This window comes from Mixophyes fleayi, chromosome 2, assembly GCF_038048845.1.
Source record: "Mixophyes fleayi isolate aMixFle1 chromosome 2, aMixFle1.hap1, whole genome shotgun sequence".
In the NCBI taxonomy this organism is placed as follows: domain Eukaryota; kingdom Metazoa; phylum Chordata; class Amphibia; order Anura; family Limnodynastidae; genus Mixophyes; species Mixophyes fleayi.
In genome coordinates this window covers 262,728,047-262,752,916 of record NC_134403.1, presented here as the reverse complement: position 1 = coordinate 262,752,916, position 24,870 = coordinate 262,728,047, and the positions used below count along the sequence as shown (strand labels likewise).

General features: G+C 42.1%; 1 protein-coding gene and 1 long non-coding RNA gene across 19 annotated transcripts in view; one reads left to right on the top strand and one right to left on the bottom strand.

The window, feature by feature from the left end:
* Positions 1–24,870, top strand: part of PLEKHA6 (pleckstrin homology domain containing A6) — a 132,805-nt gene that overhangs the window by 104,385 nt on the left and 3,550 nt on the right. For 7 of the 18 annotated variants that reach the window (XM_075196073.1, XM_075196066.1, XM_075196074.1 and 4 more), the window contains 17 exons: positions 11,220–11,273; positions 14,107–14,184; positions 14,882–14,950; positions 15,094–15,174; positions 16,579–16,728; positions 16,912–17,007; positions 17,087–17,198; positions 17,342–17,481; positions 18,043–18,180; positions 19,415–19,559; positions 19,658–19,767; positions 20,101–20,283; positions 20,405–20,569; positions 20,770–20,787; positions 21,036–21,169; positions 22,255–22,397; positions 23,807–23,960. In XM_075196073.1, coding sequence (XP_075052174.1) covers positions 11,220–11,273; positions 14,107–14,184; positions 14,882–14,950; positions 15,094–15,174; positions 16,579–16,728; positions 16,912–17,007; positions 17,087–17,198; positions 17,342–17,481; positions 18,043–18,180; positions 19,415–19,559; positions 19,658–19,767; positions 20,101–20,283; positions 20,405–20,569; positions 20,770–20,787; positions 21,036–21,169; positions 22,255–22,397; positions 23,807–23,952 — 1,962 coding nt within the window. In that variant the 3' untranslated portion in view covers positions 23,953–23,960. The remainder of the gene's footprint in view (positions 1–11,219; positions 11,274–14,106; positions 14,185–14,881; positions 14,951–15,093; positions 15,175–16,578; positions 16,729–16,911; positions 17,008–17,086; positions 17,199–17,341; positions 17,482–18,042; positions 18,181–19,414; positions 19,560–19,657; positions 19,768–20,100; positions 20,284–20,404; positions 20,570–20,769; positions 20,788–21,035; positions 21,170–22,254; positions 22,398–23,806; positions 23,961–24,870) is intronic. The other 11 variants (XM_075196082.1, XM_075196067.1, XM_075196064.1 and 8 more) reach the window with 10 other exon arrangements.
* On the bottom strand, positions 12,008–12,517 carry LOC142138938 (uncharacterized). Its single transcript, XR_012688131.1, has 3 exons — positions 12,403–12,517; positions 12,232–12,288; positions 12,008–12,117 (listed from the first exon to the last, which is right to left on the bottom strand). It is a non-coding gene; the product is annotated as an uncharacterized LOC142138938 (long non-coding RNA).

Sequence of the window (24,870 nt, the reverse complement as noted above, 5' to 3'; positions counted from 1 at the left end):
ATGAAAATAATCAGAAGAATAGAAGAGCAGGGACAGTTGATATTATTGTACAAAAACATTATATCCATATCATCGTCCTGCAAATGAAAAATCTTGTTTTGGTTAGTGACACTGAAGTGTTTTTGAAAATTGAATAGCTGAGCACAAATGACTAATTAAGTAACATCTAAAAATGTGAGGGGCCCTGGCTTGCAGTTGCATAGATACATGTAATTAAAGGACTACATGGTTCTTACCAAAGTCAGATGGCCGTTATTTCACACCTCTGTAGATATGCAGTTCCAATCTTTTCAGGTTTTTACATTTTTAAGAGAAGCTGAAACACCAAAATTACGTATCTGTGATTCAATATTGTCTTGTAGGCAGGGCCAGCGCTGATGTTTCCAGAGCCCCCTGCTGGCAATTTCAGCATCCCCTCCCCTGAGGAGCCTATTCCAATCCCTGCTATCTTCAGAGCAAGGACTCGGAGCTTGGTGGGCTGCTGGGGTGCCCCAGTAAGCATCCCCCTCCTTCCCCACCACACTTAACATGTTCAACCGGCCCTGCTTGCAAGTTAAGTTGGTCTGTGCCCAGCAGTATTTAATATGCTGCTGACTGTGTGTCTATAGATAGTCATCATCTGCTGACTGTAATTGTGTGTGTTTATGTCTACATTACGTTGTATGTTTGCATATGTAACTAGTTTCATGCTTCTTGTGACAGTATTTTGTATACAGTACTTCATTACATCTGGTGGAATACTGACTTGAAGGGCTTTTGTATTATCCCCAGCTTCTCTCAGGACCTCTGTAGCCTTTATACAGTTCTGTGTACAGTGTTGCATAATATACTAGCACTTTATATATAAAATAGCATACCTGGTACTATTGTATGAGATCATTACGCTTGAGGTTTGGCCCTTGAGTATGTATTCATAAGATGTATAAGGTTGTAATGTTCATACCACACCCTTCTTGGATGCTTCTACATGTACAAATATGGGGTTTTCTGTTTGGAGACCATGTATTTAGTAAGTTCTAGTGAAACACGCATTCAAAAGTAAATAATTGCTGTTGCTTGGTGATAGTACAGGTTAGTTAAAATGCCCCTTCCTTATATCATCATCAGCTATTTATATAGCACCACTAATTCCGCAGCGCTGTACAGCGAACTTATTCACATCAGTCCCTGCCCCTTTGGAGTTCACAGTCTAAATTCCCTATAACACACACAGACACAGTTCTTTATGTTTTTGGAGTGTGGGAGGAAACTGGAACACCTGTAGGAAACCCACGCAAACATGCGGAGGACATAAAAACTCCACAGAGATAAGGCCATCATTTGAAATGAATTCATGACCACAGTGCTGTGAGGCAGAAGTGCTAACCACTCATTTAAATGGCGTGCCCATGTCTCTTACACTACATAGGAACACCCTCCATCTGTCTAACACAAGGTACAAGCTTTTTACTCCCACAACCTCTGCCACATTGATCAGGAAATTAATGTGCTTCTCCATAATGATAGACATCCTTCTACAAACAGAGGCACGAGATGTCATCAAAGAGCAGTGTGTTTGCAGTTTGTAAATTACCTTTATTTTATTGTTTGCAGGCAGACATAATCACTTGGTACCTTCTTTGGCAGTCACAGGCACACGATTTGTAGGGAAATTCTGGGGGCAGATTGGGAAAGTGTCATTTTGTAAATTATTTTTTGTTTTGCACGGTGTTCCAAATTGTGGAAAATCCCAAGCATTCTGGGAGAGAGAAATAGGGAGGGGGAGAGAGAGAGAGAGAGATCTCAGGAACGTGGGATGTAGGGCTGTATTTGATGTTTGTGTCTGAATATTATAAGGTTCCTGTATTGCTAAGATTGCTGAGGCTGACAGAATAGTTTAGCATTTTAAGGAATTTACCTAATGATGAGTGTGGATCATGTTTGTCCTGTTTTTCCTAAAAATACTGGTTTTGCGTTCCCTTTAAATATTTTTTTTTTATGTATCATTGATGAAACATATTATTTAAACCGATGCTGAGAATCAAGTCCAGCATACACAAGAAAATTGGCATTGTAAGCCTGAACGTTACTCCATACTAGTGGCCTGGAAAAACAACGTGGGCATGTGCCAGCATGTTGGTCTATCTTGGACAGTGGTCATTTACTCCTCTTCCCAAGGCTTCTCTTTTCCTCATCTTTTGTTTTGAACAGCTACAACTCTTAGCCAGTGCACTGAGGAATTCTTATGTAAGACAAAATGCTTTTACCATATACCAAGTCAGTTATTATTACTTATATTCAAAAAAACAGGTAGTGCGCACAATAAATCTATGCTAGCTTGGATCGGCTGCTAAAGATCATACAGGTTGTCCTAGACCTGTCAGAGGGCAACTACAGAAACTGGAGTAGATCCAGCGCTATATACATACTATCATAGCTATGATAGTATGTATGTATATATATATATATCTATATATATATATATATATATATATATATATATATATATATATGCAATGGTGATGTTTAGCAGATAATACTGAACAAAGTGGGTACAAAATATATAAGCATATGGATGCCGTTCAATTCTCTGGGTTGATATCCAACAATATATGTTAATAGTCCAGTCTCAATCCAAATGCTAGACAGAGTGACCAAACGTATCAGACACAGACGTGCAGAAATTCACCTCCGATAACAATAACGGGATAAAAAAGTTCAAGTGCAACTTAAATAAAGCTTACTAAACCAGTGTAGCACAGCTACCAAACTCTCCAAGCATATGTCAGCAAAGGACAGGGATAGACAGGAGGTGTATAAAGTAATGCAGTTCACCAGATAATGATACAAATCAATAGGTGGGAGCGTACCAGAAGATAATATAAAACCAGCTTATCTGTATCAGGGTCTCCAAGATGAATTCACGGCTCTGTTACTTTATACACCTCCTGTCTATCCCTGTCCTTTGCTGACATATGATTGGAGAGTTTGATATGTTGCCTATACAATACTGCTTTGAGCGCCAGTGTTTTTATCTTGTATTCTACATATATATATATATATATATATATATATATATATATATATATATATATACACATATAATATCGTACCTACTTTCCTTTTACGGATTTTGAGCGCTGGATCTACTCCAGTTTCTGTAGTTATTATTATTGTACATCATTGGCTCTGTCTGTGTGCATGAATCCACAGTCTGCAGTCTGTACAGAGCATTTTCTTTACCTAGTAGATTTCATTACTATAACACAAGCTTATGTGTTAGGCTTCCGAATCATCCCAGGTTGATGGAGGATAGATCACTACTGCTTTTATATAGCCATTTGAAATGTAATCTTTAACTGTATATAGCAGGTGTCATGCTGGACAGATTTAGCGAACTATTAACACATGTTGTTTCAGGTATATTATTTAGCTGAATAATAACAAGCTTGATATTCAATTTAGGAAGCGTATCATCCCAAATCATCTTTGGACATGTAGGGACTCATTTAAAGTTATGAACAAAGCAAAAAAGGGGCACTTTTGCATCTTGGCCAAATCATGTTGGCAAAGGAAGAGCACATGTAAAATGTGTGAACAGATTTAGAGTTGGGAGGAGGGGGGGGGGTGTCCTAGCTCAACTCTTAAGTTACAGTGTAGAAATAAAGCTGTCCAGTATTTGTGTGCTACATGCAAAAGCAGTCTGTATTTTGTACTATTCTTACCCCTTGCATTGCAACATGGTTTGTCCAGGAGCAGATTTGCTCTTTTTTTTTGTTTTGCTCCTAACTCGAAATGAAGCCTGTAATTTACCTAGTTTCACTGAAGAACATCAAGATGGTTGTGGCGTTATCATTCTTTATCGTGCTTCAAATCATTTTTCAAACTGATTTGTCGTACTACTAACCTTTGCTGGAATTTTTTGGATTTTAGATCAATTAAAAAATCAAGTTAAATTTTAAAAATGGGTTATTATTATTATTATTAATATTTATTTATAAGGCGCTACAAGGCATCCGCAGCGCCGTACAGAGACAAACAAAATCACAATACAATGGGAGACAGCACAGTACAGTAAACACAGCAACTCAGTACGCTCAATGCACAGCTAGAGAGGGCGGGGAAGGGGGAGGGAGGATCCGAAAATGACGGGGCCCAAGAAGGGGGGCGTGGAAGACAGGGAGACCCCCAGGGGGGAGGAGGGAGTGAAAGTGGATGTGGGGTGGAGGACCTTTGAGGAGGAGGGCTAAGTAGCTGGAGAGCAGAGTTAGAAGTGGTGGAAACAGGAGGAGAGATGGCCCTGCTCAGAGGAGCGTACAATCTAAGGGGAGGGGTGGACAGACAGAGAGACGCAGGGGAGAGAGGGAGAGTAGGGGGACAGAGGCAGAAGATAAGGTAGGAAGTTAAGTGGGAGACAGAAAGGCTTTAAGAAAAAGGTGGGTTTTTAGGGCCCGTTTGAAGCTGGATAGATTAGGGGAAGTTCTGATGGAGGGAGGGAGCTTGTTCCAGTGGAGGGGGGCAGCGCGGGCGAAGTCTTGGATATGCGCGTGGGAGGAGGTTATAAGGGGGGAAGAGAGGCGACGGTCAGAGGCAGAACGGAGAGGGCGGGATGGAGTATGAATAGAGAGGAGGGTGGAGATGTAGGGTGCAGTGGAGTTGGCGAGGGCCTTGTAGGTGAGTGTGAGGAGCTTAAAGAGGATTCTGAAGGGGAATGGGAGCCAGTGAAGGGCTAGGTAGAGGGGGGAGACAAAAGAGGAGCGGCGAGAGAGGAAAATAAGCCTAGCTGCAGCGTTAAGGACGGATCGAAGGGGATCGAGATGAGAGTGGGGGAGGCCAGTGAGGAGGAGGTTGCAGTAGTCCAGGCGGGAGATGATCAGAGAGTGGATAAGGCATTTGGTGGCATCTTGGGAGAGGAAGGGCCGGATGCGAGCGATGTTGCGCAGCTGGAAGCGGCAGGATTTAGCAAGAGAGAGGATGTGGGGGCCAAAGGAGAGAGAGGAGTCGAGGATGACACCAAGGCAGCGAAGTTGGGGGACAGGGGAGATAGAGGTGTTGTCGACAGTGATGGAGAGGTCAGAAGGGGATGGGGTATGAGAGGGAGGAAAAACTATGAGCTCAGTTTTGGCAAGGTTAAGTTTGAGGAATCGAGAGGACATCCAGGAGGAGATGGCAGAGAGGCAGGCGGACACCCTAGAGAGGAGGGAGGGAGAGAGATCAGGAGAGGAGAGGTATAGTTGAGTGTCGTCAGCGTAAAGGTGGTAGCTGAAGCCGAAGGAGCTGATGAGTTCACCCAGGGAGGAGGTGTATAGAGAGAAGAGTAAGGGTCCCAGAACAGAGCCCTGAGGGACCCCGACTGGAAGGGTGGATGGGGGGGAGAGAGACCCAGAGGTGGTGACAGAGAAGGAACGGTGAGTAAGGTAAGAGGTGAACCAGGACAGGACTGGGCCGGAGAGGCCGAAAGACTGGAGGGTGTGAAGGAGGAGGGGGTGGTCAACGGTGTCAAAGGCTGCAGAGAGGTCAAGGAGGATGAGAAGGGAGAAGTGGCCCCTGGCTTTTGCAGAGAGGAGGTCATTGGTGACTTTAGCCAGGGCAGTTTCAGTGGAGTGGAGGGGGCGGAAACCAGACTGGAGAGGATCAAGGAGGGAGTATTCAGAAAGGTAGGAGGTGAGACGGCTGCAGACGAGCCTCTCAAGAATTTTGGAGGCAAATGGGAGAAGAGATATGGGGCGATAGTTCGAGAGAGTAGTGGAGTCGAGATTAGGTTTCTTAAGAATGGGGGATACGAGAGCATGTTTGAAGGAGGAGGGGAAGATGCCAGTGGAGAGGGAGAGATTAAAGAGGTGAGCGAGGTGGGAGCAGGTGGTGGGGGAAAGGGAGCGAAGAAGGTGGGAGGGGATGGGATCCAGGGGGCAGGTAGTGGGGGGGGATGATAAAATGAGAGAGTGGACTTCCTCGCCGGTGGTGGCACGGAAGGAGTGGAGGGGAAGGTGGTTGGGGGGGGAGGACAGAAGACTGGGAGGGGTGGAAGAGAGAGTGGAGGAGGAGATTTCAAGTCGGATGGCCTCGATTTTAGAGGAGAAGAAGGAGGCGAAATCAGAGGCAGTCAGGGAGGAGGGGGTGGGGGGAGGGGAGGGGGCCAGGAGAGTGCTAAAGGTGGCAAAGAGGCGGCGGGGGTTAGAGGACTGGGAAGAGATGAGGGATTTAAAGAAAGATTGTTTAGCGAGTGAGAGGGCAGAGCTGTAGGATGAAAGGATGAATTTAAAGTGGAGGAAGTCAGCCAGGGAGCGGGATTTTCTCCAGTGACGTTCGGCAGAACGGGAGCATTTTTGGAGGAAGCGGGTAAATTTGGAGTGCCAGGGTTGGGGTTTGGAGCAGCGGGGGTGGACGGAGTGGGCAGGGGCAACCGCGTCCAGAGCGGAGGTGAGGGTGTGATTGTAGAGGGAGACCGCCTGGTTGGGGCAGGCCTGGGAGGAAAGGGGAGAAAGGAGGGTATCGAGAGAGGAGGACAGAGAGGCAGGGTCAAGAGCATCGAGGTTGCGTATGGACAGAGTAGGTTTAGGCAGGGGGAGGGGAGCAGGAGAAGAGGAGAGAGAGAAGGAGAGGAGATGGTGGTCGGATAGAGGAAAGGGAGAGATGGAGAAGTCGGAGAGATTACATAGGTAGGAGAAGACAAGATCAAGGGAGTGACCAAGGCAGTGGGTAGAGGAGGAGGTCCATTGGGTGAGACCAAGGGAGGAAGAGAGGGTGAGCAGTTTGCTGGAAGCAGGGTAGGTGGGGTTGTCGATGGGGATATTAAAGTCACCGAGAATGATCGAGGGGAGATCGGAGGAGAGGTAGTGAGGAAGCCAGCTAGCAAAGTTGTCAAGGAAGAGGGAGGTGGGGCCAGGGGGGCGGTAGATGACAGTGACGCGGAGATGGATGGGGTAGAAGAGGCGGATGGAGTGAGCTTCAAAAGAGGAAAAGGAGAGGGAGGGTTCAGGGGGAATGACACGAAAAGTACAGGTGGAGGAGAGGAGGAGGCCAACTCCACCGCCAGGGCGGGCACCAGGCCTGGCGGAGTGGGTGAAGGAGAGGCCACCATAGGAGAGGGCAGCGGGGGAAGTAGTATCAGAATCGGAGAGCCAGGTTTCAGTAACGATGGGTTAACGATTGGTTTCAGTAAGTAATGGGTTCAACCATTTTTAAGCCTGTTTGCCCATGTTTGAGCTGGTTGAGCGCAATTGTGAACCCAAATTCAGTCCGGGTCTATTGAACGTTATACCGCAAACATGTTCGTGGCCATGAAATTCAGTCCAATTTCAAACAAGTTGAACATTTTCGAGCATCTCTTCTGCCAAGACACATGGGTTTATGGATCAAGATGCCAGTGTTTGCAGAGGAGCATCAGTTTGCACAGGCTGAGAGAAGGGGTTGATATTCCTAAAAAAAAAACAAGTAGACTAGTAGCCACATCTGAGCACAAAATTTGGGGGATTAATACAGAAACATGATTAATTTTTGTGGATCAATGCTTAATTATACATTTTTAATAGTATATCTAGATGGTATGTTAAATTGGTTTTGCAAAAAGGTTGAAGGAGGGATTATTGGGAGAGTAGATTACCCAGGGTAGATATCCCAAGCTGGCACCAATTAGTGAAATCCAGAATCATTTTAATTTTTGCTTTAAGGGATACACTTGTAGTGGACATAACTATGTTGTTATTTGCCGTCACTGTTCTATCCCATACTTTTAGGGAGTTGGAGATTACAGAGAGCCTGCCTTTAATTATTGGTCTCATATGGTTAGGCTTCCAAATGAGGACCTCTAAAGGATAGTCTGGGCATGAAGCCTTCTCTTAGTCTACCGATTGCCTGAGGAAAGATGGGAGTGCCCAATCTTTGAGCTGTAATAGAAGGCCTTTTGGTATTTTAATTAGCTCAACAGCATTATTCCCCCATTTGTTTGGGGTAGGGTCATAGGACTATAGACTAAACGTGTTGGGTTTTGTTTCCAGACATAGGAAATCATTATTTTATACAGTTTGTCCATAAATGGAATAGTGCTGAAAATGTACATTCATTTCAGTAGCAACATCATTTTGAAAGACTCGATGCGACCCAGCCAGGAGACCTGATGGTTAATTCAGTTTTTAGTTACATTAATGAAATGTACTATTAATAGTGTAAGGTTTGTCTCAAAGACTTCATCAATGGAAAATGAGATTTGGATTCCCAGATAAGACAGGGAGTCCTTCTTCCATGTATAGCTATTCTTCCGTTGTAACTTAACCAATTTAGCTAGCAGAATATTAATAGGGAGGACTTTAGATTATTATTATTATTATTATCATTTATTTGTTAGGCGCCACAAGGTATCCGCAGCGCCGCACACAGTACTAACAGTAGGCTATACAGGGTGAAACCATACAGAACAATGAACAAAAAGTACCAATACTTCAGAAACTCCGGCTAGTCATATGCAGTAAAGACGGAGCGGAAGAACAGGTATGGAGACAGGAGGGGAGGGGGCCCTGCTCATACGAGCTTACATCCTAAGGGAGGTTAAACAGACCAGGCACAAGAGGAGCCAGTTGAGGCAAGAGGAGAGAAGGGAGAACAAGCAAAGGGAGGAGATGGGGGTTAAGTAGATGGTTGGTAGATTTAGTGGTGTTCAATTTATATAAAGAAGCTTTACCATATTGATCTATAATGCGAGGCTGACAACGAGGTTGGTAACAGAAACGTCATCTGAGAATAAACACAGTTTATGCAACACTTTCTTAAAGGTGATACCTGTAAATCTAGGAAAGACTCTTAATTGTTTGAGCTAAGGGTTTAATTGCCATTACATGCATTAGGGGGGAAAGTGGGCAACCTTGCCTGGTGCCGTTTAAAATTGGGAACGGATCTGAAAGAAAGCCATTGCTAAAAACTTTAGCTGAGGGTGCTGTATAAAGAGCCATGATTGATTTTGATATATCTCCCTGTATGCCGAATCTGATGAGTACTTCATGCATATAGTTCCAGTAGAGCCTATCAAAGGCTTTCTCTGCATCCAGGGAAAGCCAAACAAACTTTATGAGTTCCTACAATCAGTTCAACTCTACACATACTGTTAATGAGACCTACTTTGCACCTCTGGTTGTACTTTGGCAGAGAAGTGCATTTCCAAGAGCACTCCAAACAATATAAGAAAAAACTTAATGCACACACATATGTCTAATCACTCTCGCAATAAATTTAAGCAATATATGAGACACAACAAAACCGTATTTTAAGAGAAAGACACAAACGTTTATTTTATTGAAAGGGTGGTTCTAAAGTGATAGGAGGTGACAAGTACATTTTCGCATCGTGTGCCTGTAGTGATTCATTGCCTCTCTGCAAACACAGGTGCACTTCTAGATTGTAAAGGCTTCTGACAGTGAAGAGTAGGAGTGCACCTTGAGGTGTGCAGGGTGGACCGTACATGTGCTCTGCTGCAAAACCAGTTTTATTTGTGGATCATACTGGATATATTTCGTGAATGATCTTGAATGAATTTACTTTTTCCTTATTGCAAGCAAACATCTTTTACAACCAATCACTGATCAGTTAAAGGTGATAGTCATCTTGCGGTTTATTCACACAAACATGAACAGTGGATCATTTTACATGACATCCACTGCGTTGGCCCGGCCTGCGTCACATCAGCGTTACTGCAGTTGATAGACTTATGCAGTGATTCCCATCAACTCCAGTCATCAAATCCCCCCAGTCCTGGTTTTGAGGCCATGCATGCTTGAGCACAGATGTTTCAGTCAACATGACTGAGGCACCAATTAGGTCAGATATCCTGAAAATGTGGACTGTTAGGAGGACTGGAGCTGGGAATGTTTTTTGTATTTGGGCACTTGTGATTGTAATCTTTGCACTTAGTATAAAGGGGAAACTGTAACTAGCGGTAGTAACCAGTTCAGTTGTGCTGTAGCACTGTATCAGGGGAATGCTTGGAGAAGAATACCCTGTATTTAAATGTAGTATATTTGAGACATAAGTCGAGACTTTCTACCAATGTTAAGGATAGATGGGTCAGGTTATTTTGGTGCTGGGAATTGTACTACTGATAGTCTTGCTTACTGTATAAGGAATGAGCGTTGGAGATGATGAGAGACAAAGTCTTTGGGCTGTTTAAAGAATACAGAGACTTATACTGCTGTTACGTTTGGTTACGTTTCTCTCCCATAAAATATAATTCTGAATATTGGATAAGTTATAATGAACATAAATATACACAATACAATTGTGCCATTGTCATGTCTAGTGTTCATATTGTGTTGGGGTTGGAATGGGTATAGTGCTCTGTGTCTATCTACAGTGCAACATCCTCACATGTGCTAAGCAGCAAAGTGTCTCTGGAATGCCCTCCAAATGCTGGCAACTATAAAACAATGTTAGCATTAGTTGTGTTTCTTATTAGGTGGTATGTGTTCAGCACATTGCTGGTAGATCTAAGACTTTGTGCATAAGAGCTAAATAAATCTGTCCTCTCTCCATTCTGTTTTGGACAGAACAGTGCACTCAGCCATCTTATGAAGGCAGATGGAGGAGCAGGGACGAGGAAAAGTAAAGCATGTTTTGTTGTTTCTGAACCCTGTTCTGTCAGCTGCTGCGGTAAGATGGGTGTGTGTACTGCAACAGCATCTTTTCATAGAGATCAATGTATGTGATGTTCTGTCTCTTGTCTGTTCAGCTGGACAGAGGGGAGAGATTTAAATAACACCCATGTGCACAAACTCTAAATAATAGTAACTTGAATCATATGTAGAAAAAGCAAAAACGTTGCGGCTATTTTGCTAAAAGAACCTATAAAAATACACATAAATCAGACATAAAGATGTGCCCTCTGTGTTGTGTCCTGTATGTCATGTGCTGTTGGACTGTCCATTTAGATGTATATCAGTTTGGTCTGTATTATGTCTTGCATGCTATGTGTGCTAGGAATGCCTCTCATGTTCTTTACTATGTACCCTACAGCGTGATTGTTACGTGTGCTTGGACTGCCTCACGTTGCATGGCATGTCGTCTTTCCTTCCCTGCTTCTGCACTTTCTGCACACATCTCTGCAGCTTGCTAGATTTGTGGTCCCCCAACCCTTGCTGAGTACCACTTTATTAACAACTAGGTGTGGGGGTGGGAGGATCAGAACCTGCCTTGCGCTCTGCTTTGCCTTTTTAACCCTGTGTTTGTCTCCTGCTGCGGCCTCCCCTTCCCCACAGGATGAGATGTTAGATCTGCAGTTACAGAGGCACCTTGATTTTTTGGATCAGCAGGTAGGAAGCCTCAGAGCTGTGTCCCTCCATCCCTACCCTGAGTTACTGTCTCTGTGACCTTTCTGTCCCTCTACTCATAGATTGTGCCATTGTGGTAGGTTAGACCCGTGCAACAATGTGTCACTGCTTAATAGTCTTGGTTATGTAAACATATGTGAATGTAAAGTTTGCAAAAAGAATGTTTCCAGGAGAATACAGAGAATTATATGAAGGTTATATGTAAAATTATATGCGCAATGACAGAGATTAGAATGAATGGTAATGTAGTTATAGTACAGTTGCCATTTTCCACCTCCCCCTTTCCTAAATGTCACTGTAGTAAACAAAATTAATCAAAGCTGTTTGTGAAAATTCTTGGTTGGTTGGGGAAATCCTTATCACTTTATTAAGGAAATTATATGACCATAATATTTAATTTGTTGCAAGTGATGACAGTATTATAACATTAAACAGATCCTTATTTTTTATCGCAGCATAAGAATAATAATGTACCTGAAGCCACACCAGAAGGTGCAGATCTAGACTTTTCTTTTAGGGGAGGAGGGAAAACGGTTTAGTGATTAATCCAGACTCCTCCCCCTCTCCAGTCCCGACTCCCGTTGGCCCTGTGCCCTAAATAGGATATGAGTCAGTCTGGTTTTTTCTTTGCTTTATTTTAAAACACTATAAAACACTATATGCACTATATAGCTATAGAATTACAACAATAATAGCAACAAATAACAGATGCTGTCCAATCATCACACTGCACCCCTTTCATCACATTGCTCCCCCATCATCGCACTGTTTCCCTCCTTCATCAGACTGCTCCCCCTCCATTAAACCATTCCCTCCTTCACATTGTCTCCCTCCTTCATTACACTGCTCCCCCTCCACCACACTGTCCCCCTTCCATCACACTGTTTCTCTCCTTCATTACACTCCCCCCTTCATCACAATGCTGTCCCCTTCATGACACTCGCCTGATTCATTACACTGCTCCCCCTCCACCACACGTTCACTTTCATCACACTGCCTCCCTCCTTCATTACACTGCTCCCCCTCCACCACACTGTCCCCCTTCCATCACACTGTTTCTCTCCTTCATTACACTCCCCCCTTCATCACAATGCTGTCCCCTTCATGACACTCGCCTGATTCATTACACTGCTCCCCCTCCACCACACGTTCACTTTCATCACACTGCCTCCCTCCTTCATTACACTGCTCCCCCTCCACCACACTGTCCCCCTTCCATCACACTGTTTCTCTCCTTCATTACACTCCCCCCTTCATCACACTGCTGTCCCCTTCATGACACTCGCCTGCTTCATTACACTTTGCTCCCTTCATCACACTACTGCTGCCCTATTTATCACATTGCTTCTCCCTTCATCACTCCTGCACCATTCATTACATTGTGCCCTGCTGACCATTTTCACACTGAGCCCCTTTTCATACTGCTCCCCCCTTTATCACAATGTGGCTTTTTCATCACACTGTACCCCTTATCACACTGTGCCCCTTATCACAATGTACCCTCTCATCACACTGCTGCCCCTTATCACACTGTGGCATCACACTATTCATTGCTTACCTTCCTATGGTCCTCCTTTTCTTCTGTCTTCTTCTTTTCTGTCACCGCAGCTCCTCACTGACAGGGTCGGGACGTGATGATGATGTTACGTTCGACTCAGTGAGGAGGAGGACATGGGAGCGAGACACAGTCCCATCGCACTTGAGGCGGTAGTGTGCTAGGGGGAAAGATCGCCCCAATCACCCCCACCAACCCCTGGATCAGCCCCTGCACACAACAAACAGTCTAAGAGTTAGGATTGGGATACATAGGCACATTTGTCTTTATAGTAGGTGTGGAGAACTGTGCCCTTTGTAGCAAGTTTATATAATTAACAATTTTGAACCTGGGGAGAAGCAGGACTTGATATGGCATTCTCCTGCAACCAGCTGCACCCCACCTGCCGGGTTCATTTACTTACATAACTTCCTGGTATTATATTGCTAGGAGTTGTTGTCCCATGGCACGGAGAGTTTTGATAGTATAAAGGATGTGCACATCATGGGGACCCCTAGTGGGTGCACGTCTAGAGTCTTTGTCCAAGTATGCCCAGCATTCTGACCACTTTCTGTAGCTAATGAGCGCGTTCCCAGGGGTTTAGACTGGGAAAGTTAGGGAATAAAAACTGCATGATGGATGCACATACTATGAATGGCACACAGTAATATACTGTCTGGTAAAAGATGGGCTGCACATCTCTCTAATTCTCACTTATTGCAGCAGCAACAACACAGCTTTTGGAATCAGAATATATAATCCATATATGTTTGAAGGGTAGCAGTGAAGTCATTCTAAATCACTAATAATGCAAATTGTCAAAGGCGTATCTCCGAAATATCCTGATTTATGTGTGACAGTCCAGATTGTAATGGGCTGTCCCACCAGTCAGGACTTTTGTTCTGACTGTCTGACTGCCGGGAATATTTGGAGGTATGTCTGCCACGCACTACTGCCTCTGGTACACAGGGCAGTGCAGGGGTGTATTTAGAGGATGGAGGTGAAAGGTCCAGGAGGCCTAGCGCTCCAGAAATTAAGCATGTCCCTGGGAGATGTTACATGATTAATATAAGCTGAAGTCTGTTTCCAAACCTAAAGAATTGTTCATACTCAAATACTACTTTGTACGTCTTTTTTTGTGTTTCAGAGCAGGAAGAATTTCTTGAGTTCAGATTTGTTTTAATTTAGGGTAGTACAGTGGATGGGTCAGGAAATGAGTGTCTGTGCTGTGGCTGGAATTATTTGTCCTCATCCTGTGTTTCCCCTTCACACCCGCTGCAGATGAATGAGAGTGAGACTTTGATCAGCATGGTTAATAATATGGTACACTCCTCCCCCAGAGCACAGATCTTCATGCAAGTAAGAGAACACTGAAGTGTCACCTTCGCTCTGCATGACACAACCCATTTTCATCCCCACAATAGATAGGTCATGATACTGCAAGACATTAATCCAAAATAGAATTCAGTGAATGCATATTATGTGAATTTGTTTTTAAATAACCTAAATGTCGCACAGTTATGTGCACTTATATTTAACCTAAGCTGTAAATGTATGCACATGTACCAGTAAAGGCTATTCATGGTAACAAGAGGTGTCATTGTGTCATCCTCATGAATGTCACACCACACAGTTAAATTTAGGTACCTAGCTATTACAGTGCTGGTTTCACCAGGGGAAAGAGGAGGATGCACATAGGTTGGATGAAGAATCGGTTTGGGCAGATGAAAAGAAAGACCAACTTCCATAGCGCCACTTCTCATTACAATTATTCACAGCATGTAATATGCCTCATTCACCAATTCAAAAATAATCTCACTTTTTAGGAGCTGAGTGACCTTATCTTGTTACTGGTATGAAGTTATTAGCAGTCAAGCATAATAAATAATACTCTGTTTATAAATTGATTTTATGCTCCCAAAGTGTGGCTGTAATCAGTGTAGGTCACCCAGTTCCTGAAGTGCATGCTGTAGCTTACAATATCTTGCCAAAAATATAAAGTATATTGCAATAAACAAAATGACTGAATTGAATTAAAATTAAATGTATTGTTCAGGTGTCCCCTTATGCAGATCCATACCGAGAGGCATTACAGAGCTACAAGTTCAATGAACAGGACACAGATGTAAGTCTTTACTTGTGGGACCGTATATATTCTACAGAAAGAGCACTAGATATTTGCTGACCCACAATCCCTTGCTATAAGGTAGTATTATGGTATACTGACAACTGAGCAGCATGAATGATGCCATGTTTTCATTCTACTAGAAACTCCTGGGTAGACTGTGCGAACAGCACAAGGTTGTGAGGGAACAGGACCGGCTGGTGCAACAGCTGAGAGCTGAGAAGGTAAGAGCAGACCTGTCACTTAGCCATCTTCTGGATGAAACAGGGAGATGTGATGCATTGAGTAGTATCTGTGAGGAAACTGCTTCAAAGTTGCAACCACAAACTTTCATTACCAGTTCCAACACAAATAATCTATCCTACATCTTTGGTTATTTTAGAAAAGGAAAAGCCCAGTACATTATCATCATTATCTATTAATATTTCAATCATTATTTAGTCATCAATGCTTAATCATTTACACTAGCTCATGTCCAAATTGCAGTCTAATTTTTCTACCACACAAACTAGTATCTATTTTGTCAGCAGTCAATTATCCTTGTATGTTTGGTCTACGGGAGAAATCTGGAGGAAATCCACGCATGCACATGGAGAACACACAAATTCCAAATAGATAGGGTCCTGGTCGGAAAAAAACCCATTGACCCCAGTGCTGTGACTCAGTATTGCTAACCACTGTGTCACCATGCTGCCCGATGCACGTAGAACACTGCTTTGTCAGAGTGGCATCCAATACATTATACAGTTATATATCTAGTTTCAACTGAACAAACTTTACATTAATGTCTCTTGTAAACAATGCAGAACTTACATATTTAATAGACAAGCTAAGGAAAGTTCAAATCAATTAAAAAGTGAATGTAGGGGTGTATGTGAAACTCTGTGGATATGGGGATCCTTTGTCTAGCTATGTACCCTAATGTGAGGTCAAAGATGTTCCACAAGGCACATCCTTTCTATAGGCTTTAGAAGCACAAATTGATATAATTGGACACTTCCACTTCAAAGCAAGATTTAGTATTTTAAAATGGACATTTCATTTCCCATAAAAATCATCTCTATGGGGTGCGAGGGAAAACGAGTGGAGACATCACGGAACTTCGAGCCAAATTTAATTCCACCCTAAGAGTTCTGTGGTGTAGTAATGTAGTACAGTCAACTACAGTTTCAATGAGCTGTGTCATGTATAACTATGCATATATACATTCTAGATGGCTTTCCTCTTCACCAGAAGAGACTGACAACTAGAACATAAATATTTTAACCCTTTGACAAGTGTGTGTATAAGCATTGTTTAATAGCTCTTTCGAGTTCACTCACAGCAGAAAATATTTTGTTTTTTTAACAATATTTCACATTTCAATCTCATTGATGGTTGGTGGATGTTTATGAATTAATGCAACATAGAATTCAGTGAATGCATATTATGTCAATTTGTTTTTAAATAACCTAAATTTACCACAGTTATGTGCACTTCTATATTACCTAAGCTGTAAATGTATGCACATGTACCAGTAAAGGCTATTCATCAATCTCATTGATGGTTAGTAGGTGAAAATAATGTTTTAGGGAGATTAAAGAGAATATTATCTGTTGTGGCACTGACTGATTTGCCTGCCTGTTTAGGAGAGCCTAGAGAGTGCACTTATGGGAACTCACCAGGAGATGGAGATGTTTGGCAACCAGACAGCATTCCCTGAGAAATTACTGATTCGGAAAGAATCTCTGCAGAACCAGCTGATCAGTATCCGTGTGGAGCTCTCACAGGCCACCACGGTAAGACAGTGGGTGATAAGCATCAGGGGAAATACAATTTTCTTGTTAATAATACTCATAATAATAATGCAAACAAAATATTTCACACGTTTACATGTTTCCATTGAGCAAATACATTTTATCCAAGGTTGTGTCAGCTTTTTGCTACAAGTAAGAGAGTCCAATGTTTCCCTATCCCACCAGGCATTAAATAACAGCAGTATGGAGTATGAGGTGCTGGAGGGAGAGGTATCTGCTCTGCATGATGCTTTGTGGGAGCAGCTGAACCTTAACATACAGGTAAGAAGTGAAAGTCTGGTAAGTGCCATTGGAAGAAGTGTCAAAGCCAGATTTCATTTTTTATATTCTACCTCCTCAGAATGAGCTGATGAACAGACACATTCAAAGGGAAATCTGGAGGATCCAAGATGTAATGGAAGGCCTGAGAAAAAATAATCCCTCCAGGGGGACTGATACAGCTAAACACAGAGGTGAGTTAAAAAAATTCTGTCCCCCAATAGATGTGTAATTATGCTGTCCCTAAAACGTGCAGATCCCAAACCCTTTTATTGGGTACATGTTTTACATTCACTTTCTGTGTCCCTCCTTCATTCATCGGTGTACTCTCTCTCAGTAGTCACAGGGCCTTCAGCAACGTTCAGCTCCAACAGCCCAGCAAGCCCCTTGAGCTCCACCAGCCTCACTAGTCCCCTCAGCCCCTTCTCCCTCATCTCAGGATCTCAGGGATCGCCCACCAAGCAGACTACAAGCGAGGTATGTATAGACCATCTCATATGACATATAAACATTCATGTATACCATTTATAAACCCATCACCAGGGCAGTATACTGAGACATTATTGTATTGATGGAACAATGCTATTTTCAAACTTTATTGTTCTGAACTCTGCAATAATGTACCACATTTACCCTTATGTCTGTCTGTTTTTATATAGAAATATTTAATATCTTGTAAAAAGTTAAAGACTGTCATATGAAACAAAAGCTAGATAGCAGTCGCGGAAAATGTTTTTGCTAGATTAAGCATTAGGCTGGTAGTATGCTTTATAGTCATGTTTGCATGCCTTTCAGTCATAATATACCTTTCACAATATAAAAGTGCTTAATATTGAAGTATGTATCCTGATAATTATAGCTATTTGTATTTCCCATTGATACATGAAGCTCATTTTTTCATTTACCAAATCTCATTAGCTACATCTGTTTCTATCACGTTTTCCTTTTCAACTTTTATTTCCTTCTTTATTTGCCCTCATATTTTTCCTCATATGTCACCCCCTGCTGCTAATGCTTTCTGGCTTCCTCTCTGCTCAGGACTCGGGCCCCCCTCGGCCCCCTCTCCCTCTTTCGTATACCCCCCTGGATTCTCCTCTGGCTGTCCCTCCACCCCCGGGGGAGGGACGCTTCCAGCCTTGGCCTTACCCTATCTCCCCCTGCTGGCCACACAGTGAGGTAACTAGCGGGAATGGATGGTGAACAAACAGTGGGGAGGGAAATAGGGTGCATGTCTTAACAGAGTATGAAGACCCTTTCATCCAAAAATGACTTGTGCTTCCCTGTAAAGCTGAGTACACACTACAGGTTGTTCAACCAATTATCGGGCCAATCACACGATAAACGACTGTTAGGTCCGATATCACATTTGTGTGTACGCTCCCACAATCATGTTTTATCGTTCCAAAGCACATTGCATCGTTTCATTGGATTTTATAAACTGACTAAAAATATCTATAAACCATGGAACGATGTCGGGCAAGTGTGGAAGCGTGTACGCACTCATGACCAGCAATGTAGGCAGATATCTATAGTGTGCAGAGTCAGGATCTTTTCAGCAGATGGTTATGACAGATGAATTGCACAGATCTGAAGGTAAATTGTGTAGGTATGTACACATGAACCAGCATGCTCATCGGGACTTTTAGTCACTGGTGAAATCATTATAGAAAGCACTTCTGCAGTCATCTGCTGTAGTGTGTAACCAGCTTAAGTACATACTTTCTAAATCAGGGTTTTCATATATAACCTACAGGTATATCAATTATGCTGTTAAAATATTTACATTCCTCTGACCCACAGAACTAAACCTCCAATTACTTTATTAACTTTATGACATTTGCAAATGATGTTTTATATACAATATTTCAGTGAAATAATTTTGTAATCTATCAAGACAGAATCTATTGCTTCTATGTGTTTCCAATATTTGTATATGTATTTATTTGTCTGTTTAGCGAAGATATTATAAAACTAAATTACACACCCACAGCATCACTACCATACAGAACCAAGAATACAGGATTATTGGCAAATGCACAAAAAGCTTGTTGTTTTTGTCCTAGAATTCTATTAAGTCTTCTTGAAGAAGGCAGAATCCATACCTGGCCTTAGTGATTAAACCAAGAAATAATTAAGTGTGCATACTGGACAGACATTCATAGAAAAATAAAGCAAATAAACATATACAAGTGGAATTTTAGGGAAGAATATGTTGATGTACTTGTGTATAGCAATATGTTTACCTCCTTTCCTGGCTGTTTAATGATTGATCTTTTCTCATGTTCCCCAGTCTTCAAATGTCTATTTATATTTTTCTCCCAGTTACTTGCCTAACTCTACTTTCTTCCACGCTTAGTCTCTATTCTTCCAGTTTCCTTACTCACTCTTAACCCTTTCTTTTTCTTTGCAGTTGAAGCTAAATCTAGAGCCATATAAGAGAGAATCACCGCATCTTTCAACATCTTTGCCTAGTGAAGGTGTCAGTTCCCTTCACACCCGAACAGATATAGAGGCAGAGAAACAACAGCAGTTACAACTACAGGCTATCAACAAAGGTAGTGATGAGTGGTTAGTTGGAATTGTGTGGTGTGTAGTTGGGAGTTTTCATCTTAGTTATTTTTTTTTAATCTTATTCCCTTGCATGTCTTCTAAGTTGGAATTGTCCCTCCACGAACTAAGTCACCAAATGACGAAGGATCAGTAACAAAACCATTGGTGGTAAGAAGAGGGGGCAGTCGTGCACCAAATGGACAAATCTCAAGGGTTAGACCCAAATCTTAGACTTCCTTTTTTCAGTGTTTGTTCTTTCGATTGATTTAGTTCATTTATTTGTATCCATGTTCTTTGATGTATTTGATTAAACACACTAAAAGTACACTTTTTCATGTTTTCAGTTCCTTTAATTAAGGTAATTAAACCTGCATAATAGACCCCATCTATTGGCTAAATTCACATATGCTTCGAAATCCAAAACAACAGCAATAGATTGGCTTAGATTACACTAGACAGACAGACATACATAGAGATTTATTATTGAATTATGTCAAGTTTCATGTTATATGGAGCTGAACATTGACAAGATTTTGATGTTGACAGGAACGACCAAAGAGCGCACTGTTCCCCAGCGAGGTAAAGTCTAAAATGAGTGTAGAGGAGCAGATTGATCGCATGAAACGGCATCAAAGTGGGTCAATGAAAGAAAAGAGACGGAGCCTTCAGCTCCCGTCCGGTCAGCAAACAGATTCCAGCACTACAAAACCAGCAGGCTCATACCGAGTGGTGAGTTAGCTGCAGAGAATACTTATATAGTGCTAGATACAGCACATGGAACACTACAGAAAAGTAGTGCTTGACATGCCCATTTCATGTAGGCTCACTACACCCCACTCATTGGTTGCAGGTGCGGAGGCATCGCAGCATTCATGAGGTGGACATCTCAGACCTGGAAGCTGCTATACGCTCCCAGGAGCCCCAAAGGTCATATGAGTCCCCTCGGGATGAGATTGCCAGGCTGCGTAAGATGGAGCTGGAGCCTCAGGCATTCAGTGTAGACATTAACAGAGAGGTAAATTCCTAAAACTCAATACATGTACTAAAGTCACTCATCACTCTCTAACTCTCCTTCTGTATAACTCCCACCCCTTCTCTTCTTCTGTCCCTTCTCTTATCTCAGTCATTATGTCCCCTTTACTTTTCTTGTTCCTGTCTCAATCCTTTTATCCTATTCCTGTTTTACCAATAAAACTATTCCACTCTGTGTTTCAGCTCAACACCCCAGACAAGGTGCCACTCCCTGAATGTTATATTGTATCTCACACACTATATCATACGCATTAACTGTAGCACACACTATTGTTGTCAACATATGTTGTATCTCAGTCACTATGTATCACAGTATGTCTGCCATTGCATGCCTTAGCTACTGTGTGCATCACAAACACACTGCATGCCTCAAACCTTGTACATCTTGCACAGGATGCCCCATTTGTACTGTATGTATCACTTTCTGTATGTCCGTCTCTATGTCTCAGCTCTCCACCCCAGACAAAGTGATAATTCCAGAGCGTTACATTGATATGGACCCTGACAGCCCTCTAAGCCCAGAGGAGCTACAGGAGAAGCAGAGGAAGGTGGAACGGATAAAAACACTTATCGCCAAATCAAGGTTGGACATTTTTAGTGAAATCTGATATCTTTAATCTATAAGATGACGAATATAAGCCAGTATTGGCAATACTGCATTTGCAGTAATAGTAAACCATTATCTATAGCATGTATAGTTTCAAATACATTTTCTTGGGGGAAAAAAGCATCATATGTAGTATGACTTTTTCTATCAGTTTACAATCCACAACACCCTAAGTAAGTAATATTTTATTTTAATAAAAAGAGAAACAAATAAAAATGCTAAAAAGAAGAACTGTCCCTGCACTGGAATTGTAGAAATCCAAGGGGTAAATGTATCAAGCTGAGAGTTTACCTGCGGGTTTGAAAAGTGGAGATGTTGCCTATAGCAACCAATCAGATTCTAGCTGTCATTTTGTAGAATGTACTAAATAAATGATAGCTAGAATCTGATTGGTTTCTCAAACCCGCCGGAAAACTCTCAGCTTGATACATTTACCCCCAAGTCACATTTTAATATATGCATAGGATTTTTACAGCATAAAACAGTAATATATTACATTTTTAAATAAAAAAAATTCAACATTTTTAACTTTGCTCACTTTTAGAACTGACAATTTAGTCAACAGTCTTGACCGATAACTCATACAGATAACAGAATCATTAAAGGTTCAAGAAAAAATAAGTAACATCAATTGTGATTAATTGTAAACGTTTTGCTAAACTTTTTTTTTTTTTACTGCGGTTTTGAATTCTAAGGGGCATATTCAATTGTCGGTGGGATCGCCGAAAATCCCACCGCGGAAAAACTAATACATGTAATACGGTAATTTGTAGCTGGATTTCAGCTCGCGGCTCAGGGAGCTGCGAGCTGAATTCCAGCGAGTAAATTACCGTATTACATGTTTTTCCGCGCACGTTTACCATAATATCGGTAATCGTGCGCGGACCGCGGGATTTTCGGCAATCCCGCGGACAATTGAATATGCCCCTAAAAGTAAATATCAATATTTATATAGCACAGTATATTTATATTTACACATATAATTATATATAGTTGTGATATCTGTCACAATGCTTTCTTTGTATATCTTATAAACCAAAGCCCTCTGTCTTTTCCTAAAGTTTGCAGAATGTTATTCCATTGAGCGACTCTGAGCTGGAGTTGCCACCAGACCCGGAATCTCAGCTCCAGGAGCAGGAGAAGCGCATTGAGTTGTCCTGCACGTTGGCAGCTGAAGCTTCACGTCGTGGTCGTCTCCTGTCTGGTAAGACATGCGTCACTCGTCCACAAACATCAGCGCTTATCATAGCTTTAATTAACCGTACCAATTATGCTATCAGAAACTGATCTAAGTAAGCTGATTTAGATCGAGCCATTTATAGTAACTTGGATTTCAGGCTTTTAAATGAAACTCTGGTATAAACTGAGACTCCTTTTCCCAGACAACTATGACTGCATCTTGTCCAATGGCACATGATGCATAATACAATATAGAAATTAGTAATCAACTTGATTTGTCAAGATTTTCATACTGCATCAGACCTACTCCATGACAAAGATTAAAAGAGCATTGAAATTTAGCTTTGTGTAAAAAGAACAATTCAGTGAGGCACTTTCATATAGACAGAGCTCTTCAGATGGTGACGCAGTCTATTGTCTTTCATTTTGGCATCACTGGCATTGTGCAGTCACCTCACCCGGAGAGGTTTCTGAGTTTATTCCTCTAAATTAGCTTTCCCTTTGTGACTGACATAGTCTCATTAACTCTCAGTTACATGAGTGGACCCTCTGGTATCAGCTGCTGTAACTTCAGCTATGATTGTCTCTTTAGATTGCCTCAACCACTTGAGTGTGTAGCTCATAACATCGCTACAATGGTTCAGTTTACATCAATATACTGGAGAAAAAAAATATTTGTTTCCAGTGAATTTACTGTACAGATCAAATTATTCCTACTTCAAAAGAGCTGTTGACAAATTGAATGGGTAGTGGTAGTGTAGACTAGATTTATCTAGAAAGATAATACTAACATGGTCCTTTAAGGATTCATTTTTTATTTAAGAGTGATAATTATGAGTCATATAAATATCAATATTATACTACTTAATATAAATTAATATGTTGATTAATGTTATAGGAGATCACCTCTTGTTTGACTTCACAATTTGACACAAATTGGCCAAATGTTGGCGGCTGGAGAGAATATGAGGTTCATGTACCATCCTTCTTGGCCAATCATGTACCATCCTTCTTGGCCAATCATGTACCATCCTTCTTGGTTATGAACCCTTGTTGCTTTACTGGTTACTTGCCAATTACCGGATAGACTATAGCCAGGAGGTGGTCCAACCCCTTTAATCACTTATTTAGCCTTTGGCAATAATTAAACAATAAGCAAACTGAGAAGTGAGAGCACAGTGTGAAGCATTCACTTGAAATGATCATAGTCTGTGTATGTGCAGCTAATGAGCTTCTTGGTAATAAGAATGGGCATTAAATGTATTTGACTTGTATTTCCATTGTCTGCCATATCCGCATTTTTTTCTTGTAGGGTTTATAGGAAATTGAAATAACATGCTAATTCGCTTTTCTCCTATTTCCTAACATAGACATAAAGACACATTTACCCCTTCATGGTCGCTGCATCATCTCATTCTCATTTTCTGTTTCCAGCTCTGTGTGCCACCCCGAGCCCCCCTACGTCTCCCACGTCCCCAGCTCCTCAGACCCTCCCCTCTCCTGAGCGCTCGGCGCTGGGGGGCAGCAGCAGCGGCAGTGACAGCGCTGGGGAATACGGGGCGAACATCATGTGTGTCTGAGCTGCAGTGTAAGAAGCTATACTTCATACATGCCCACAATAGCTGTAAACTGCCGTGGCTCTGGGGGAACATAAAGCATAGTGTTGAATATAAGTAAATAAGATGTATCTATATTAACTTATTTATAGGGGCATATTCAATTAGCTTTCCGATTCGCGGTAACGCGCGTTACCGCGAAAAGTGCGCGTTCTTGCCGGTATTACGGTACCGCATTAACGCGGATTTTCGTACGCAACCCTATGGGCTGCGAACGAGAATCCACGTTATTGCGGTAACGTGTATTAAGTTTCGCGGCTGTTCCGGCGCGTTGCCGCCAATCGGACAGCTAATTGAATACCCCCCATAGTGTTTTAACCTGTTTGTAAGTTTGATGCTTTCAAAAATTAGTACATATGCAAGTGTTACTAATTAGAAGTACATAGTACATTTGAATGTGAAGAGCTGGAGATGAAATCATCCCAGTACTAGGAAGAACCAAAGGTGGATAAGATACTACCGCTGGTGAATATGTGCGGCTTTCAGTATGCTACACTTATTATTATTATCCTTTATTTATAAAGGTCAACATATTACACAGAGCTGCACATTGAGGGGAATCATGATACAATCAAATTATTTACAATGACATGAAACAGATGGTAAAAATTGCCTTTCTTCACTGAGCTTACAATCTAAATGATGTGGGCTACAAATGACACATAAGATAGCAGAATAAGAAGTGTTGCTGTTGGTCAGGGGCAGTGTCTGTGGCTACTGTAAGGCAGAAACATAATCAGCCACCAATTGTAAAGCAGCCATTAGCGACTGCAGCTACGGGTAGCATTGTGACTACATGTCTGTCATGGTACATTTTTATAGCATAGGAATATGAGGGGAGACAGCACCAGTGCCGTGCAGAGCTGTCACATGCAGAGGTGA